The 15,572-nt window shown below is 34.0% G+C and overlaps 1 protein-coding gene across 1 annotated transcript in view; it reads right to left on the bottom strand.

Moving 5' to 3' along the window:
* LOC131439574 (chromatin-remodeling ATPase INO80) overlaps positions 1 to 15,572 on the bottom strand; it is a 530,048-nt gene that overhangs the window by 169,956 nt on the left and 344,520 nt on the right. The window contains exon 12 of the mRNA XM_058610750.1: positions 5,244 to 5,451. Within this exon, the coding sequence (XP_058466733.1) occupies positions 5,244 to 5,451 (208 nt within the window). The remainder of the gene's footprint in view (positions 1 to 5,243; positions 5,452 to 15,572) is intronic.

Genomic DNA, 15,572 nt, shown 5'->3' with positions numbered 1-15,572 from the left:
TTTTAGGCATATGTTGTATTCGTAGTTTATTTGGAAATCTCTACCCAGAATTCCGTCTGTAACTTATCATTAACTATTTGGAATTTATGTGGTATTAAATTATTATTTAGTTTAATATTAGCATATGTGCTACCTTCGGTTTTCATTTTACCATTTGTAATACAGTTCTCATTCATGTGAATAAGCATGCTAGGTTTTAGTGCGCTTTCTTTTAATATGGAAATGTCTGCACCTGTATCTGCAATTAATGTGACCGGTTTGTCGCAAACATCTAGTTTTAAAATTACGAAGTTTGTATAATTTATATCGCAATTGAATATTTTCATTGCTGGTTTGCTTGATTCATTGACTGAGCCTCGATGTGATCTACATTCTGATTCACGCTTGTTCTGGTGCTCTGATTTGTTTTGGTTGTCCCATCTGTACTCTGTTGCTGGCGGCCGACATCTTGAGCACCCGATGTTGCCGCTAAAACGTTTTCCGCATACATCACATTTCTGTTTGGATTTGCGTTGCTAAAATTTGTATTGGAGTTATTTCTCCAGTTGTTTGGTATTGAAGTTGGTTCTGTGAATAGAACCGCTGATTCTAAGCAAAAGGAAATTGTCCGTAACCGCACTGGTTGGTCGCGTTTGGCGACCTTGACTTTGATTTGACTGGTAAGGCATTTGTTGGTTGTTTTGATTATTCCAACCACGCTGTGTCGGGAAGCGTGGCTAAAAATGCATATTGAAAAACGAGATTTGTTGTTTAAATTGCCGCCCCTCGCCGTTATTTCTTTGTTGAGTGTTAGTTTTGTTTGTTTGCATTCTTGCGAGCAAAACTTTTTCTTGGCATGCCGGATTCACTTCCAGCACTTTATTTATTGCTGAAGCTAGGTTCGTGTATGCTCCTGCTCGTATAATAATAGAGGTTTTTTTTATTTTTTAGGTCCTCGGACATGTGTTTAATTGCTTCTTGGGTAGCCATTTCTTTTGCTACCTCGGCATAAATTTTTTAGTTGCGTATGCAGCTTCAAGCTGCGTAGCGAGAGTTTCGATTTCGTTTGTAAAGGAAATTATGTCACTTTTGTTTGCATAATTTTATTTTTTTTCAAATTACTATTTATTGAAATATGAGTTAAAATTAAATTATTAAGATTTAAATTGGGTGTTCAGTCACAAGTGGTGACTTTTCAGCCCTATTATATATATGATTTGGTTAATACCATGAGGACATCATTTGCATCCGCAATTCTGAGATTTTTGTGTAGGGAAAATTCTAAACCTACTTGTATTGTGTAATAGGTAAAAGGAACTTATATACTAATTTACTAACTAATACAGAGAGCGAATCGATTCAATTGAAGATTGCATCGATTTTTGTCGGAATTTGCTTATAATATTATGTGACATTACATCTAATGGTTCTATATTTTTGAGTCTGTGTAACTCATTTGTACTAAACCAGGAAGGACGCTTCAAAATCATTTTCAGAATTTTATTCTGAATCCTTTGAAGCGTTTTCTTCCTGGTGGAACAACAACTTGACCAAATTGGTACTGCATAAAGCATGGCTGGTCTGAAAATTTGTTTATAAATTAACAATTTGTTTTTTAGACAAAGCTTAGAATTTCTGTTTATAAGAGGATATAAACATTTAATATATTTATTACACTTTGTCTGGATTCCTTCAATGAGATCCTTGATCCTTTAGCTTGATCAGACCATGTCAATTCTAAGCCATTCAATTTGGGAATGTGATTATTGTTTGGTTTAAGAAAAGAAGCTCTTGGCTTATGAGGAAAGATCATTAATTACGTTTTTGCTGCATTTGGTTTTATTTTCAATTTTGACAGATATTCACTGAAAATATTTAAACTTCTTTATAGGCGACTGCAGATCACTCTTAGATTTCTACCTGTGGCTAATAGACTAGTGTCGTCACAGAATAGCAATTTCTGACAACCAACGGGTAGATTTGGAAGATCAGAAGTGAAAATATTATACAAGATTGGAGCTACGCTTGAACCCTGCGGAACACCGGCTCGTACGGATAGCAATTCAGATTTACAATTCTGATAGCTAACCTGAAGAGGTACGATCAATTAAATAATTTTGAATCATTTTGATCGAATAAATAGGAAACTGGAAATCAGACATTTTTGCTATTAATCCTTTGTGCCAAACACTGTCGAATTCTTTTTCTATGTCTAGAAGAGCAACTCCAGTGGATAACAAAGAAGATTTATTTGATTTTATCATGTTCGTAACTCTTACAAGTTGATGAGTAGTTGAATGTTCATGACGAAATCCAAACTGCTCTGGTAAAAAATTGAATTCTCATTTATATGAGACATCTTTCTCAACAAGATAATTTTTTCAAAAAGTTTACTGATAGAAGAACCTAATTGGTCGATAACTTGATGTTTCAGCTGAGTTTTTATTAGGTTTGAGAATAGGAATTACTTTAGCGTTTTTCCATCTTTTTGGGAAGTAAGCTAATGAAAAACACTTGTTGAAAATTTTAACCAGGAGTCTCAAGGCAACATCGGGAAGATTTTTAATAAGAATATTAAAAATTCCATCATTACCAGGAGCCTTCATGTTTTTGAGTTTCCTAATAATTGATTTAATTTCATCAAAATTCGTCTCAATAATGTCATCGTGTGATAACACTTGGGTTGAAATATGCTCATATTTCAGTGAGACTCCATTTTCAATAGGACTCACAACGTTCAAATTAAAACTGTGTACACTCTCGAGCAAGTTTTTGAGCCATTTGTAAGAAGTATTTGATTTCCTACCTTGAGAGCAGGAATTGGTTTCTGAGGTTTCTTAAGAATCTTAGAAAGTTTCCAGAAAGGTTTAGAATATGGTTTAATTTTTTCAACTTCTTTAGCGAAATTTTCATTTCGCAAAAGAGTAAATCTATGTTTAATTTCTTTTTGTAAATCCTTAACTATGTTTTTCATAGTAGGATCACGAGAACGTTGATATTGTCGTCGATGAACATTCTTCAACCGAATGAGCAGTTGAAGATTGTCATCGATGATAGGAGAATTTAATTTAGTTTGAGCTTTGGGAACTGAAAGATTTCTAGCTTCGATAATATAATGATTTAAATTATCAATTGCTGTGTCGATGTCCGCAGAATTTTCTAAAACAGTTTCATGATCCACATGATTTTCAATGTGAGATCTGTAATGCAACCAATTAGCTCTATGATAGTTGAATATAGAACTAATTGGATTAATTATAGCTTCGTTGGAAAGTCTGAATGTTACTGGAAGATGATCTGAGTCAAAGTCAGCATGAGTAATTTGTTCACTACAAATGTGACTTTGATCTGTTATAACCAGATCAATTGTAGACGGTTTTTTCACGGAAAAGAAACAGATAGGATTACTGGGATGAAGAACTGTGAAGTAACCAGCTGAGAGTTGATTATGAAGTATTTTACCATTACTGTTATTTTGCCTACAATTCCACTGGACATGCTTAGCATTTAAGTCCCCTATTACAAAAAATTTCGATCAATATCTTGTGAGTTTTTGCAAATCGCCTTTAAAGAAATTTAATTGTTCGCCGGTGCATTGGAATGGCAAATATGCTCCAGCGATGAAATAAATTCCATGAATGGTTTCAACTTCGATTCCCAAGCTTTCAATAAGTTTAGTATTAAAAGAAGGTAAAATTCGATGTTTAATTTGCCGTTGGACAAAAATGGCAACTCCACAACCCATTCCAGTAAACCTGTCAAATTGATGAACCACATAATGTGGATTACTTTTCAATTTGACATTTGGTTTAAGAAAAGTTTCTGTCACAATGGCAATATGAATTTTATGAACTTTGAGGAAATTATAAAATTCATCTTCACTCGATTTCAAAGATCGAGCATTCCAATTTAAAATATTCAAATAATTATTTAACATCACTGTTAAATTTTAAATTCATTATAATATTATTTGCGAATTGCCATCCGATTTTAAATGCTTCAAAAAATGATGAAGTAGAATTCATTCGGATGATCATTTGAAAAAGTTGATCCTGTAGGTAGATCATTTTATTTTCAGTTATATCGCCTAAATCAACTTCATTTAAAGAAGCGAATGGCATTGAAGGAATATTTGTAGATAGACTGCCATTAGAAGAAGATGATATGGCCGATCATCTTATTAATAAATTGTTTTCGTTAGAAGATGAACTGCAAGGCGGCCCTATGTTTTGATTATTTACATTAGAAGAAATAGGTGGTAGATTTCTACCTGTTATACTAGCATAACTGACATTAGAAGAAGATGATGACGAGGTCGATCTACCGGTCAATAAATTGTTTTCGTTAGAAGACGAATTGGCAGGCGTACCTGTTTTTTGTTTTAAATTCGAAGAAATCAGTGCCTTAGAAGAATTAGGCGTGGCATTTGTAACGGTTTTTTGATTTTCAGGTATGTTCTGTAAATTTAAGGTCGTTGATTTGACTTGTTGTCTAAGCGAACGAGCGTTTAAAATTTTTTCCCTGACAGGACATTTCAAATAATTGGATTTATGATTTCCATTGCAATTTGGACATGAAAATGTATCAGTGTTTCCAAATTGTTTACATCACTTCGATTGAAGTGCGTTTCGCGCTTTGCCTCTTAGTTTTGATAGAATGATGCTGATAACAAATTGTTTGTTATCATTTGTCAGCATTGCGATAATAATAACCAGTGCATCAATGACACTGGTGAGGTTTATTGGATTTCCATCAAACTCCGGCATTAAAGCCGTCACTGTTTTTATGGTATTTTATAGATTAGTCATTTTGGTTTTTGCTTCACTGTTAGTTTAATTAATTTCTTTTTTGCCCGTTCAAATTTAGGCAATAGCGACGGTTTGGCGTAAGGGAGTTTAGTGTCTATGATATTGTAAATCCTTTGCTTAAGCTGTTTCTCCGTAAAAAAATCCGAAAACAGAACAAATTGTTTTTTGATTCAAATTATTCATTACTCCCCCCTAAACAACATGATTTTTTTCTACCCTGTTTTATTTCGCACAAATAAGAAAAACTAAGGAATAGTGTGTACGTTTAATATTCATCTTCAATTTGACGACGCAACCAAACGAGCCAAATGATTTACTAATTTCTTCCAATTTATGTAAAACTTTCATTCAGAATTCGTTAGTACTTAGCTACTTGAATATTTATTGTTTTCTTCTTAATTTTGATTTGTTTTGGGTCTCTCAATACCAACCAGAAGGATATTTTATATAACTTACCGGGTGTATGTGATGCACTCGCTATATCACACTCAGTTATCATTTCATCGTTGCTGGAATCATCCTTGCCGAAAGCATTAGTTAGTTTCATGTTTTCGCTGGTATTTGATTGTTCACTAGCAGTCGAACTTGGTACCCCTGACTCCAAAAATGCCAAATCATCTGCGTCAAGTAAGCTATCCGCCTTTGGCCTTTTCAGGTCCATAACCTAGAAGAAATATTTCAATTTGCAATAGTTTACTCATTTTAATGGACGATTTTTATTAGCATTTGCATTTATTGACTATTGCATACGGCGAAGTAACTTTGAATAAAAGCATGGTCATGGTTTTCTGGGTATGATGAAGAATCCAAAGCTCCATCATCCCAATGTAAGCTACCATCCCGTATATTTTTTTGGAATAGCCATAAAGCAAACATACGAAGCCCGCAAAAATTCTAAATTCGCTAAACTTCAGTACTTTATTTAAATGTTATCGAACACTTCAATTGATTATAAGTTATTTTGCTAAACAGCTTGAGATAGGCTTCTTTCTTACCTGGTACCGCGCACGGGAATATGAAAGTAAACTTTATAAAATTTGCTTCTATGAGCTTTTATTTTGAAACAATACAGACGTTTCAAAGCTATGGTACCGACTTGGTCAACGTGTTTTTGTGCTGATTCCAGTGCTGGAAACGGTCCCTTCACGTGACAGTTTTATGTGAAATTCCTATGTTGGTATCTAAAACTATAGATGTTTACTTTGAATGTCGTGTGCTGGAAAATTTCATGTTGCCTACTATTCGAGCTGTCACACATGAATGTCGCGCTAACCAAACAGATGAAAGTCTCATGTGACAGTCATGAGCGAGCGCTTCATGAATGTAGTGGCGACAGTCTTACTCGTGTTGGGCGATGAATGTAACGATAGAATGATAGTCCTCAATAGAATCGGCTGCATTTTGTCTTCGGTGCGAATTTCATTTCTGGCAATAAACTTTCATGAAGATATTCAAAACGCCGTCATTAGTGATAGTTTTCATCTCGATACTGTTCCATGAAATATTCAAATTTCGTACCATTATTGCAAAAGGAGAAAGTCAATGTCAATGAAAACGCGCGGGTTAGGGTTGTCAATCAACGAAAATTCTCAATTTTTTAAAAATTTTCAAACATGAATTTAATGGAAAAAGAAGTGAATATTAATCGAAAATTACAACGTTTAAACATTTACTAGATGCATAGGGTTGTCAACAAGCGCAAATTTTCAATTTTTGAAGAAAAAAAATGTAAAATAGTAATTGAATAAAAAAGTATGTCTTTAGAGTACAAAATTTACTATATTCATGTACTTTAAAAGGGCATAGAGTTGTCAACCAGCAAAAATTTACTACTTTTGGACAGTTTCTAGTTTTATTTCAATAAAAAGTGAAGTCAATAGTTAAAGAAATTTACCAAAATAAATATCAAAATATTGAAAAAATTTAATATCATACTTGAATGAAAAGGCGAATCAATAGAGTTATAACATTATTAGGATCATGCTCTTTTTAAAGTGCATAGGGTTTACCAACAGCGTAAATTAACTATATCTGTAATAACTCAAATATCACATCAAAACCTCCATTTACGCAATAATCTAGGATTCGTCAACTCATGAGTGGATGTTAGAAAACGACGTTAGAAGCCGTTTCTAAATCCAAAATGGCGGCTTTCGGCATATCGATAATCGTTACAAACCATCACAATATGAGTATTTTTCGAACGGATTTGATGAATGGATGTTAGAAAACGACGTTAGAAGCCGTTTCAAAATCCAAGATGGTGACTTACGGTTCATCGATATTCGTTACAAACCATCACAATATGAGTATTTTTTGAACGAATTTGATGAGTGGATGTTAGAAAACGACGTAAGAAGCCGTTTCCAAATCCAAGATGGCGACTTCCGGCATATCGATATTCGTTACAAACCATTACAATATGAGTATGTTTCGAACGGATTTGTTGAATGGATGTTAGAAAACGACGTATGAAGCCGTTTCAAAATCCACGATGGCGACTTCCGGTTCATCGATATTCGTTACAAACCATCACAATATGAGAATTTTTTGAACGAATTTGATGAGTGGATGTTAGAAAACGACGTTAGAAGCCGTTTCCAAATCCAAGATGGCGACTTCCGGCATATCGATATTCGTTACAAACCATCACAATATGAGTATTTTTTGAACGAATTTGATGAGTGGATGTTAGAAAACGACGTTAGATGCCGTTTCTAAATACAAGATGGCGGCTTCCGGCATATCGATATTCGTTACAAACTATCAAAACATGAGTATTTTTCGAACGGATTTGATGAGTGGATTTTAAAAAACGACGTTAGAAGCCGTTTCTAAATACAAGATGGCGGCTTCCGGCATATCGATATTCGTTACAAACCATCAAAACATGAGTATTTTTCGAACGGATTTGATGAGTGGATTTTAAAAAACGACGTTAGAAGCCGTTTCTAAATACAAGATGGCGACTTCCGGCATATCGATATTCGTTACAAACCATCACAATATGAGTATTTTTTGAACGAATTTGATGAGTGGATGTTAGAAAACGACGTAAGAAGCCGTTTCCAAATCCAAGATGGCGACTTTCGGCATATCGATATTCGTTACAAACCATCAAAACATGAGTATTTTTCGAACGGATTTGATGAGTGGATTTTAAAAAACGACGTTAGAAGCCGTTTCTAAATACAAGATGGCGACTTCCGGCATATCGATATTCGTTACAAACCATCACAATATGAGTATTTTTTTAACGAATTTGATGAGTGGATGTTAGAAAACGACGTTAGAAGCCGTTTCTAAATACAAGATGGCGGCTTCCGGCATATCGATATTCGTTACAGACTATCAAAACATGAGTATTTTTCGAACGGATTTGATGAGTGGATTTTAAAAAACGACGTTAGAAGCCGTTTCGAAATACAAGATGGCGACTTCCGGCATATCGATATTGGTTACAAACCATCACAATATGAGTATTTTTTGAACGAATTTGATGAGTGGATGTTAGAAAACGACGTTAGAAGCCGTTTCTAAATACAAGATGGCGGCTTCCGGCATATCGATATTCGTTACAAACCATCACAATATGAGTATTTTTCGAACGGATTTGATGAATGGATGTTAGAAAACGACGTAAGAAGCCGTTTCAAAATCCAAGATGGCGACTTTCGTTTCATCGATATTCGTTACAAACCATCACAATATGAGTATGTTTCGAAAGGATTTGATGAATGGATGTTAGAAAACGACGTATGAAGCCGTTTCAAAATCCACGATGGCGACTTCCAGTTCATCGATATTCGTTACAAATCATAACAATATGAGTATTTTTTGAACGGATTTGATGAGTAGATGTTAGAAAACGACGATAGAAGCCGTTTCTAAATACAAGATTTTTTCTGAATACAAGTATTTTTCGAACAGATTCGATGAGTAGAAGTTGAAAACGATACTTACAGTCGTTTTAACATCCAAGATGCCGGGAATGAGAATGAGCTGCATTATCTTTTTAGTGCGAATTTCGTTTTTGGTTATAAACTGTCATAAAGAAATTCATAACGACGTATTCGTGATTGTTTTCATTTCGATACTCTTATAAATCTTATATTGCTGCTGTGGATATTTTTAAGAAGTAATAAGTTTGGAATATGTTATTGCCTGCAACGATTTTGTTTTTGAAATCAAAAGATAAATTTTTATGCAAAGACGAAGTTTGCTGGGACAGATATTAGAGTATACATTTAAAAACCAGAAAAAAAGAATTTTTTTATTGGTATGACTATTGATAAGTGTCTTCTTATTAGACATTATCAAAATATGCGACAATATCGAAATCAGATTATAGCAATAAAAAGTCCATTTGAAAATGTATGATGTGTTTCTACCACAAATCAAATTAAAAATAAATTCAATCGTATCGTGCAACATTACCTGGAGCGTTGCGATATATTCTTCATATTACCAATTGAAATCGATTTGCTTTCCGTTTAGCGTGTACGTGTTTTATAACAGCAATAGAAAACATCATATTATCAAGATATTCAGTTCTCATATTTACCGAACAAATCATTAGCGACATACTTTTTTGATAGCATGGCGCTGCCAGTCGTGTCCGCATCGTAACTCGTACATACAAGTAGATGAGAAAATGTCAAATTAGCGCGTGGTAAAAACAGCGCTGCATTCAGGGCTTGTATTGTGAATCCTCAAACAAACGAAGCAACAAACACTTTGCTTGACATAACTGAATGAGAGTCCTATATTAGAGAGAAACTGGATGCGTGAGAGTATATGATACTTAGCAGACCAATTCCCTTGCTTGGTGAATTGCCTGTACTCTCAGTCTCAATTAACACATGAACTAAGCAATCCATGGCAATGCAATGAAATGAAGGGTTCGCTCTCGTTAGTACTGTACGAGAATGAAGAACTTTACTTCACGGCGTGCTACAAGATGCGAAGCAAGGTCATACAGGCAAAATTTACGGTGTTTTTTTAGTGTAGGTTTGCAGAAATCATTTTTGAACATAACGTTCGTACTCCAAAACCAAATTTGATCACATTTTAAAAATATTTCAGACAGTTTATAGCATAAATTTTGCATTTGAGTCCGTTTTCAAAACAATCCATTTTTTTTCTTGGAAGATTATACTATGTACATATCCTAGAAACACAAAAAGAAATGTTTTTCAATTAATATTCATCGGAACTAAAAGTTATCAATCTAGTTTTCTCATAGGCATCTTCAAAATGCGAACCGTTCATCAAATGCTAACCTCATGAAGCATACTCATCAGCTGGCAAACATGTTCAGGAACTAATGAACGTACGAAGCAGCTCTCCTTGCTGGGGTTGCGCTGTGAATTCTACCTAACATACGAATGTATAACATACACTTGACATGAAATGTCAGCTGTTTTTCAAAGAAGGGGGAATCTTCCAAAAGTAAACAAATCGAGTTGGCAAGCGTTTACATTATGCTGGTGTGCTTGTGCCAAAATACTGGCAGCCAGCAGAAATGCAAACGAACCATATCGTAATCATAGATCATGGCGTTCTTTTCCATTCAATTCATGTTTAAATTCTTTTTTCAAAAGTTGTGAATATTCGTTGGTATAAACCTCTATGCGCCAAATCTAATGATTTTCGATCCCTTAATTCCGTTGTAGTCACAATATTATAACAATGTTATTTCTTTGCGAATATTGTTTGCTTTCGAAAAAGTACAAAACTACGATTTTCGATCGCCTCCACAACACCAATATAAGATTTTTAAGAATATCGAGATGAAAACAATTTATAAATTCTTTATGACAGTTTATAACCAAAAATTAAATTCTCTCATTCTGTCCGCCATCTAGGATGTTGAAACTACTGTAAACATCATTTTCAACTTCTACACATCGAATCCATTCGAAAAATATTCATATTGTGATGGTTTGTAACGAATATCGATATGCCGAAAGTCGCCATCTAGGATTTAGAAACGGCTTCTAACGTCGTTTGCTAACATCCACCCATCAAATCCGTTCAAAAATACCCATATTGTGAAGGTTTGTAACGAATATCGATGAACCGGAAGCCGCCATCTTGGATTTTGAAACGGCTTTAAACATTGTTTTCTGACATCCACTCCTCAAACCTTTCATTTTATTATTTTTCCAATAATTCAAAAAAAAATTATTTGATTTTTTTTCCAAAAATTCCCTTTTTGCATTCGTTGACAACCCTACGCATCTTGACAAAGTTAAAAGCTACGGTATTTGATCCCCTTCACAGCAGCAATTTGAAATTAAACCATTTTGAACGGCTTCTTACGTCGTTTTCTAACATCCACTCATCAAAAACATTCGAAAAATACTCACATTGTGATAGTTTGTAATGAATATCAACATGCCGGAAATCGCCATCTTGGATTTAGAAACGGCTTCTTACGTCGTTTTCTGACATTCATTCATCAAATCCGTTCGAAAAATACTCATATTGTGATGGTTTGTAACGAATATCGATATGCCGAAAGCCGCCATCTTGGATTTAAAAACGGCTTTTTACGTCGATTTCTAACATCCACTAATCAAATCCGTTCAAAAAATACTCATATTGTTATGGTTTGTAACGAATATCGATGAACCGGAAGCCGCCATCTTGGATTTTGAAACGGCTTTAAGGTGGCCATGGAAGCGAGCCACAAATGGCAACCAAGAAACCACCTACCCTCCCACTCCACCTTCCGCAATTTTGCCCTGCTCTTGATGTAAACAAACCATGAAACACATTTTTTCTACGCGTAGGGGTAAATATGTTGCGTAGTATTGCTACTGCAATTTGATGACATAATCACTCATCGTATTGATATATGTTTACGATAAACTATCAACTCTGAAGAATGATTTGTGCAAAACTTTTTCGGACCTTCATTAACAGATCGGCTGAAAAGTTCGTATCGTTTCTATGAGAGGGCGCCACTAGAATTAAATCCATACCATTTTCAGTTAGTACCAACCTTCAAAAGATACGTGTATAAATTTGACAGCTGTCTGATTATTAGTTTGTGAGATATTTGAAATATATTGCATTTTGAGTGAAGAAATATTTGCATTTTGAGTGAAGCTACTTTTGTTATTGTGAAAAAAATGGAAAAAAAGGAATTTCGTGTGTTGATGAAACACTGCTTTTTGATGAAAAAAAGTGCCGCCGATACCAAAAAATGGCTTGATGAGTGTTATCCAGACTCTGCACCGGGCAAAGCAACAATTCGTAAGTGGTTTGCAAAATTTCGTACTGGTCATATGAGCACCGAAGACGATGAACGCAGTGGACGTCCAAAAGAGGCTGCTACCGATGAAAACGTGAAAAAAATCTACAAAATGGTTTTCAATGACCGTAAAATGAATTTGATCGAGATAGCTGAAACCCTAAAGATATCAAAGGAACGTGTTGGACATATTATTCACGAATATTTGGATATGAGAAAGCTTTGTGCAAAATGGGTGCCGCGTGAGCTCACAATCGATCAAAAACAATAACGAAAAACCATGCTGAAATTGAACGAATTGGGCTTCGAATTGCTCCCTCATCCACCGTATTCTCCAGATTTAGCCCCCAGTGACTTTTTCCTGTTCTCAGACCTCAAGAGAATGCTCGCTGGTAAAAAAATTAGAAGCAATGAAGAGGTAATCGCCGAAACTGAGGCCTATTTTGAGGCAAAGGACAAATCGTACTACAAAAATGGTATCGAAAAGTTGGAAGATCGCTATAATCGCTGTATCGCCTCTGATGGCAATTATGTTGAATAATAAAAACGAATTTTGGCAAAATAATGTGTGTTTCTATTAAACGATACGAACTTTTCAGCCGAACTGTTAGTTTTTCACTCACCTCAAGATTTCAACTGCTGTTTATAGCTCTGTGACATAAGTAAGCTTTATGAAACACTTTTGAGTTATTCTTCACCGGTAAACTTATCCTCTGATCTAAACATTTTATTATAAAACTTTTGAATAACTCACAGTTCTGGTTTTGAAAATTTTCCAAAATTCACGATAATTAGTTTGCCGGCCTGCTTTAGTATTGGTAATACCACCCTTTTATATTGGCAGTGATGCCATTCATAATTAGAGAAAAAAACCTTGCAGTGCAGTAAAAATGGGATTATTTTCAATTAGTGGCACATTGATATAGTTAAAATTACGGATCAAAATTCGTTTCGTACGTCACCATTTAAAATTTCAATATTAAAAAAAAACTATAACATTTCCCTTATTTCCATTTCAAACATTGCTTCCCCTCCAAGTTATCGGCAACCTTGTTGTCTTATTTACCGTCGCTATGGAATGCAAAAAATTAACAAACAGTTCAAGTATTGCAATCTTTTCAAAATGCTTCGTCCATCTAAGAAAAAGAAAGCAGCGCTCATTCGCGAACATCAATAGGAAAATAGATGGAATACGTTGATAGAGTGTGTTTTGGGTAGTGAGTATGTGCGGGACTCATCAGTTCAAACAGTGGAAGAATTGTCAGATGTGCCGGTTCAAAACAATACCACGGAATTTAGAAACTGTACTGGATCCAATAATTTGGTATCAATAGGTAAATTTCTAAAATATTTTCGTCAATATATGAAATTATATCTTCAAATTTGCATGATAAATCTTTTTTTTTCTCTCGTCAAGTGCCACTTGACTGTTTTCTGGGTGAGGTTGCTTTCCTATCCGAAAACGATGATGTTGTCGACAAAACGCTTCATATTAAAAAATTAAAATTTATATAAAAAGCCATTGCAACAGAGTTTGTTCTGATTTCGTGTTACTATAATTAATTCATCAATGTAACAGCTTCCTTTTTACTTTGTAATGTAAGAAAAATGACAAAAACCAAGCGAGGGCAAACAGTAAACTCTCTTCTTTGGCACAATTCTTTTGGTCGCATGATTGCAATTTTTTAATTCCAGAATGAGCATGAAGATGAGATAAGTCCACTCTGTTCTGCTAGGTGATTTGAACAGTTTCAATGTTTACATTTTTTTCTTGCACCTGTATTCCTTTCAGCACACAAATATTATTATTTCATTCCTCTCTACACACAAATACTATTACTATATGAAAAAGTACATTTACATTTATTTTTCTTGGCTTCTGTCCACGGTCACCTTAAACATTGTTTTCTGACATCCACTCATCAAACCTTTCATTTTATTATTCAATTAATATTTGATTTTTTTTCCAAAAATTCCCTTTTTGCATTCGTTGACAACCCTACGCATCTTGACAAAATTAAAAGCTACGGTATTTGATCCCCTCCACAGTAGTAATTTGAAATTCAACCATTTCATGGAACGGTATGGATATGAAACCCGTCACTAATGAGGCCGTTTTGAATTTATCCATGAAAGTTTATTGCCAGAAATGAAATTCGCACCGAAGACAAAATGCAGCCGATTCTATTGAGGACTATCATTCTATCGTTACATTCATCGCCCAACACGAGTAAGACTGTCGCCATTACATTCATGAAGCGCTCGCTCATGACTGTCACATGCGACTTTCATCTGTTTGGTTAGCGCGACATTCAGGTGTGACAGCCCGAATAGTAGGCAACATGAAAGTTTCCAGCACACGACATTCAAAAAAAATGTCAGCAGTTTCCAGCACTGGCTGATTCAAACAGATTTTATAAAATTATTATAATTTGTGTTCATACATACATACATACATACATACATACATACATACATACATACATACATACATACATACATACATACATACATACATACATACATACATACATACATACATACATACATACATACATACATACATACATACATACATACATACATACATACATACATACATACATACATACATACATACATACATACATACATACATACATACATACATACATACATACATACATACATACATACATACATACATACATACATACATACATACATACATACATACATACATACATACATACATACATACATACATACATACATACATACATACATACATACATACATACATACATACATACATACATACATACATACATACATACATACATACATACATACATACATACATACATACATACATACATACATACATACATACATACATACATACATACATACATACATACATACATACATACATACATACATACATACATACATACATACATACATACATACATACATACATACATACATACATACATACATACATACATACATACATACATACATACATACATACATACATACATACATACATACATACATACATACATACATACATACATACATACATACATACATACATACATACATACATACATACATACATACATACATACATACATACATACATACATACATACATACATACATACATACATACATACATACATACATACATACATACATACATACATACATACATACATACATACATACATACATACATACATACATACATACATACATACATACATACATACATACATACATACATACATACATACATACATACATACATACATACATACATACATACATACATACATACATACATACATACATACATACATACATACATACATACATACATACATACATACATACATACATACATACATACATACATACATACATACATACATACATACATACATACATACATACATACATACATACATACATACATACATACATACATACATACATACATACATACATACATACATACATACATACATACATAC

This window comes from Malaya genurostris, chromosome 3, assembly GCF_030247185.1.
Source record: "Malaya genurostris strain Urasoe2022 chromosome 3, Malgen_1.1, whole genome shotgun sequence".
Lineage (NCBI taxonomy): Eukaryota > Metazoa > Arthropoda > Insecta > Diptera > Culicidae > Malaya > Malaya genurostris.
This window is presented reverse-complemented; position numbering and strand designations above follow the sequence as displayed.